At 30.9% G+C, this 6,363-nt stretch overlaps 1 protein-coding gene and 1 non-coding gene across 2 annotated transcripts; both read left to right on the top strand.

Annotated features, from left to right (window-relative positions):
* Window positions 1-2,165: 2,165 nt before the first annotated feature.
* On the top strand, window positions 2,166-4,723 carry LOC112796354 (small COPII coat GTPase SAR1A). The gene is made up of 3 exons (XM_025838769.3): window positions 2,166-2,504; window positions 2,590-2,721; window positions 4,138-4,723. Exons 1-3 carry the CDS (start codon window positions 2,211-2,213, stop codon window positions 4,456-4,458), a joined length of 747 nt encoding a protein of 248 aa, XP_025694554.1. The 5' UTR covers window positions 2,166-2,210; the 3' UTR covers window positions 4,459-4,723.
* Window positions 3,360-3,485, top strand: LOC112799101 (small nucleolar RNA snoR83). Its single transcript, XR_003200686.1, has one exon. It is a non-coding gene; the product is annotated as a small nucleolar RNA snoR83 (small nucleolar RNA).
* Window positions 4,724-6,363: the final 1,640 nt, after the last annotated feature.

Raw genomic sequence — 6,363 nt, forward strand, 5'->3', positions numbered from 1 at the left:
GTTCCGTACCTATTGGCACGCTTTTAAAACGTAGCCATATCTTCACTTGTTGTCACGCTTTGGAAGCGTGGCGATAAACGTTACAGTGGGTATTAACAGCCACGCTTTAAAAGCGTAGCGATATGTCTTGCTATTGGCACGCTTTTAAAGCGAAGCCATATGTCTCGCTATTGGCACGCTTTAAAAGCGTAGCCATATCTTGCTATTGGCACGCTTTAAAAGCGTAGCCATATCTCACACATATGGCCACGCTTTTAAAGCGTTGCGATCTGTAAAAGCGTGGCAAGAAAAGAAGCGTGGCGATAAGTCACCAAAAGCGTGGCGATAGAGCAACCGGCACCTTGCAGTTGTGACCCTTTCAAAAGCGTGCCAGTAGCTTAAAAAGCGTGGCAAAAAGCTATCGCTACGCTTTTTTGGACTTTTCGCCACGCTTTAAAAGCGTAGCAAAAAGCTTGTTTTCTTGTAGTGTAATATGTATCTTAAAGATATATAATAAATATAAAATAAATATGTTAAAAATTTAATTTTTTGTATTTTTAATATTTTTAATTTATAATTTTAATATGTATTTTTAGAATATAAGATAACTAAATCTTTATAAATAAAGTGAAATATAATAAATAAGTTACATACAACTCACTAATTACAAGGCCAGCCAGCCAACCAACACCAACATCATTGGTCCCCAAAGCTGTCCTCCATTGGGCTGTTGGAACTTGGAAAATTAAAGTCTTATTAAAATGTGAAATGATACACACAAGTAAGAGAAATATGTTTGAAAATCTTTGATAAGAATTAACAAGTGATGAAATCTACGATGATCTCAGATGATGCATAATTGTTCTATTTTTATAAGAAAATTACATGATAGTATTTAGGTTTCATTTGGAAAATTTTAAAAGTAATAATATTTTTAAATTTTTTATTTATAAAAAATAATAATATTAATATTTAGTACAATTTTTAAAATTAAATTGCAGCTTTTTAAGAAACTATGAAATTTATAGAGAAGTTAAAAAAATGACTTTTCTCATAATACTACTATTTTTTTATCATATTTTTATAAAATAAGCACTTTTAAAATTTAAAATCTAAATACAAATAACTTATTTATAAACTACTTTTAATATAGTCATTTATTATTTAAACTATTTTTTCTAAAATAACTTAATTAAACTGTTTTTTCAAACTAGCCTTATTTTGGTTTTGTATGATTCTTGAACTATTAAGTGTGTGTTTGAATTATCGTTTGTAAACGGATGTTTGTATAAAATTGATTTTGATCAAAAGTGAGTTAGTATTAATATAGTTTATGTTTCGTAATTTTTATTCAAAATGGATTATAGTAAACTAAATATTATTTGGATTACATTATTCAAAATTACTTTTAAATGAAAAATTATAAAAAAGGACATGAATTTAAATAATTATTTTATGTTATCTTATAATTTTATTTTAAATATTTAAATAAATTTTAATTTTTTTTAGTACTTTCAATATTCTTTAGTACTCTATTAGAATTAATAAAATCATAATACAAAGTAAAAAAAATATTTCATACAAAAAAATATACAATAACAATAAAAGAATTCATAAAAAAACAAAAATTTTATAAAAAATAATAATATGCATAAGAGAGTATTAGAAAAAAATATTATAAAAATAAACAATAAACATATAAATAATCAAAGACATAATTGATATATAGAATATAAAATTCAATCTAACATGAAAAGGTAAACAAAAAAATTAAAACTTTTAGTTTTTAATAAACGTGAATTTAAAAATAGTGTCAAACATAAAAATAAAACGGTCAAAAAATTCAAACAAGTTTCTCTTTTCTACAATCCAAACACACCCTGAGTGTTTGAATCAAATATTTTAATATATGTTGATTAGATTGTTATCATTGGGTCTTATAAACAAAAACATTTCACTAATCCAATTCAACTGGTTTTCTATTATTTTAAGTTACGTTCTTATTTAGTATATAAATTTTGATATTTCATATCTTATTTAAATTTAGTATAAAATTAGATAATTATTTTCAAAAAAAGATTTTTATATAAAAGTAACAACTAAAATTATTAAATATATTCAATTAAATTATTTAACATAATACATATTAATATTTAAATGACATGAATTTTTCAGAAAAAAGAAATAAATAATAAATAAAAGAATAGATTGGTGCATTGCATTGCCACCACATGCTTTTTGTAAATGCAAAAAAAGAGACAAAAACATTACATGATGTAGGATCTGTATCTCCCAACCCAAGATCTGCTTCCCTTCTCAATCATCGTTCCTCAAACCTGCGATCTGTATCTTATTCCTTTTCCCTTTTTCACTTTCGGGTTTGGATCTCTCAAGACATGTTCCTCTTTGACTGGTTCTATGGCATTCTAGCCTCCCTCGGCCTTTGGCAAAAAGAAGCCAAGATTCTCTTCCTGGGTCTCGATAATGCCGGCAAGACCACCCTCCTTCACATGCTCAAAGACGAGGTTCTTGTTTCAATACCCTTTGAAAATACTTTAAAAAGATGAGATTTTTAATTCTTAATTTTTCTGGGGTTTGTTTCAATTTCAGAGATTAGTTCAGCATCAACCTACCCAACACCCCACTTCCGAGGAATTGAGCATTGGCAAGATCAAGTTCAAGGCTTTTGATTTGGGTGGCCACCAAGTTGCTCGCAGAGTCTGGAAAGACTACTATGCAAAGGTTATAATCGTTATTTTGAGTTTTTGCTTTGTTTATTATTTTTCTCAATTTCTGATTTATGTCCAGTGATAATTTGTAATGATTTAGCAATTGCCAAAGTGGATTTTTCTTTGTGGTGATGCTTTGGAGCTTGGTTATTCACTTTGTTTCTGTTGAGTCCTTGAAGCATTCTATTTTGTTTCATTGATGGGACAAATTGCTTCTTAGACAAGGTGACTAGTGCTCCTATAGCCAATTATATTATATCTTGATTGGCTATGTTCAAAGAGGTCCGTTTATTTATTAATGGTCTAGACATGGTTGGCCACGAGTGACAAGTGTGTGCTTGCTAGGCAGCTCAGTGGAGTGTCTATGCTCCTTGGTTGCGAATCGTTTCAACTTAACATAACATATCACCTACTTCCAATCTGGTCTGTTCATTAGTGTTCATTTTCCATATGGAGTGCTGGTTTTCACTTTAAGTGCTTTTGGTCTTGCTCCTTTTTCCTGTGATCCTTTGCCAATACGTTGCTATTTCCCGGCTACCACATTTTTGTTTCAAACTCTTACAGTTTTTTCTGTTTCATTCTTCTTGTTAATAATAGTAACTAGGTTGATTTGCATAAGTTCTTACTCATCCTGCAATCTATGCCTTCTTAATCCCAGATAAAGCTCTCTGTAGTTATCTGATTCATCAGAGGCAGATATTGAAAGTGGAAGTTTTCGCTGATAGCACCCCTTAATGAACTTCCAGGAGGTGTTTACTAGTGACTTTCCAAACATGTCCTCTTTGCTCCCTAATGTATTCTAAAACAAGAACATTACAAGACTGAGAGGGAGACTTAACGTAACGTACTTAGATCAGCACAAAAATCTAACTATTAGAACACCCCCCCCCCCCCAAAAAGTGATTGACTCATCCTTTTTATGCATTATACATTTAGAATATATAATTGTGAATTGATATATTTTTTCACCTCTTGGAGAAGAGGTATCTAGTAATGACGACTGAGTTTTGTTTCATAATTGTTGCTTAGTCCCTAGATGCATTTCCTTGCTTATTCAACAATCCATACAAGGGTTTGGGGTTTGATTCATTGATTCTTTTCTGCTCTTACCGTAGTTTGACTTGACTTATATTCCATTGTACCATAACTTCTTGAAGATTGGTGATCGATTCTTTAGTAGCTTAACTCTTTTAGGTTGTGTCTGGTAAGTGTCTTGAGACAGAAACATTGTGACAATTATGACAGAGTCAGTTGTCTCTAGATTTTTGGTGGATAGAAAGTTGGAAAAGTTATCTTAGGATAGAGGCATTTGATTCTTGCCTACTCTTATACCCGTCTCATTCTCTAAACAGGTTTGTGTCACTCTGTTTATTTGTCCTTGAACAGTTACCAAATAGGATATAGAGTTTCATTGGTTTCGGCTTTTCAGGTGGATGCTGTTGTTTATCTGGTAGACGCCTACGACAAGGAGAGGTTTGCAGAATCGAAGAAGGAGCTTGACGCGTTGCTTTCAGACGAAGCCTTGGCAAATGTTCCGTTTCTAGTGCTAGGAAACAAGATCGACATCCCATACGCAGCTTCGGAAGAGGAGCTACGATATCATCTCGGCCTGACAAATTTCACCACGGGCAAAGGCAAGATCAATCTCACGGATTCCAACCTTCGACCTCTCGAAGTGTTCATGTGCAGCATCGTCCGCAAGATGGGATACGGCGATGGCTTCAAGTGGGTCTCCCAATACATCAAGTAGAATTCCAGCATCATTTTTTTGTTTGTTACCCCTTTTCCTTTGTCCAAGTAGCACATCTTCAGAATAGTTTTTGCCACTGTTTTTTGCTTTTGATGAATTTGATTGTTTTATTTGGTACAAGTGCAGTAATATTACATGATAATTAAGATTTGTATCTTCAAAGATTCTTTTGGTGAAATGTCCCTTGTTCTTTGAAATGCTGGATTGTGTTGTAGGGTGATTATGACTGGGCAGAGACTAATAAATTTGGAAGAATCTCAATCCACTTTGGTTCCCGTTTCCTGATACATACGATAAGCTGACTCAGAATGCAAAGGTTGCATAGTTTTGGTCTGATTTCTTACCTGGCTTGTGTTTAGTAAAACGTCAATAGGATAATCCTTAAGGTTGTGATTGCTATTGTGATTGATTCTAAGAATAGGACAAGATATTGAGAACAAGATATAAATGATAACAAGATATAAATGATAGAGATATAAAAATTAATGTTTTTATATATGTTGGAATATAAATACATATTGAAAATAAATTAAATTATACATATATTTATACATAAATATATTAGTGGCTAATTTTGGTATATAAATAATATTTTTGTATTTTATAGGGTTTATTTTAATATTTGAACTTAATTTTAAATTAATTTGAACTAAAAGGGTTAAAATGGATCAACTAGATGTTTAGATATATAATTAGTTATGATGCACGCACACGAATACGGGACATGCGGACACACGAATTTTAAATTACACAAATTTTAAATTTTTATAAGATACGTGAACATGACATATATATAAAATATAAAATATTTTTTAAATAAATTATAATGATATTTTAATATTTTATTAATATTAAAATATAAAGTATTTTTTAATTATTTTTAATGTCTTTATTTAATTATATAAAGTATTCAGAATATTTTGCTTTAATAATTAATAGTATATATTATTTCTAAACTTATTTTAAGAATATATGTAAAGAATAAAGCTAGATATGCTGACATGTGATGGTATCTAGGTGTGTCTGGAGAAGAATTTTTTATTTTTTTTATTAAGACACGGTTGGATACAGAAGACATGCGTGTCGAATTAGTGTTGTGTCTAAAAATAAAATGTATCCGATATGCGGACACTACAACTCAGCTAAGTGTTCGTGCTTCATAGATAATTAATGTATATAATTTTTTAAATTTAACAAATATTAATTTATATCAAATTAAATTATTTTAAAGTAAAACTAATATTATATAATATAAAAATATTAATGAAATATAAAAGCATAACATATTAATTTCTCTATAAATATATATTTTAATTATACAATATCATTTTGGACCGAATATCTACAAATTATATATATTTGGTGAGATAGATTGGACAATCTTTGATAATAAATATCACAAAATATAATTTTAACTGACCTAAATATTACAAAAATAAAAAATTCAAATTTAAAAAATATGGATTAAATTTTATTTTGGGCCGAGCCTAGTCTTCAACACCCGCTTGTCGCTGTAAAAGGAAAAAAAAAAAGCTAAAATGGTACAATGGGAGGGGGAGATTGCAACAGGATATTGGGATTTGGGAATAGATAACTAAATGGGTTAATTATTGTTCTAGCCCAGCCCACAAGCAAATCGGGTTCGGGTTATCCCCGAGAGCTGACCCGACGGGTTTTCTGACCCGCCAACTCACATTACTCCCCTACCTCATCAGAACCCCTAGACAGTTGGAAAGAAAACTTCTAGGAAAGAGGGTCTGCACATGTGGGACCCACTCTAGTACAGACTATATAAAGGGAAGGCCTACCCCTCCCCCTAGATACATCACCCCATTTACCCTAATTGCCGCCTCTTGTACGGACACTAACTTGAGTATTGGAGTCCTTGCAAGTGGCACCAGCCTC

Source organism: Arachis hypogaea, chromosome 4 (assembly GCF_003086295.3).
Source record: "Arachis hypogaea cultivar Tifrunner chromosome 4, arahy.Tifrunner.gnm2.J5K5, whole genome shotgun sequence".
Classification (NCBI taxonomy): Eukaryota; Viridiplantae; Streptophyta; class Magnoliopsida; order Fabales; family Fabaceae; genus Arachis; species Arachis hypogaea.

Coding starts and splice junctions, on each gene's coding strand:
- LOC112796354 (XM_025838769.3), top strand. CDS start 2,211: ATGCTTTTTGTAAATGCAAAAAAAGAGACAAAAACATTACATGATGTA. Junction 2,505..2,589: donor TTCACATGCTCAAAGACGAG/GTTCTTGTTTCA, acceptor TTTCAATTTCAG/AGATTAGTTCAGCATCAACC. Junction 2,722..4,137: donor GGAAAGACTACTATGCAAAG/GTTATAATCGTT, acceptor TCGGCTTTTCAG/GTGGATGCTGTTGTTTATCT.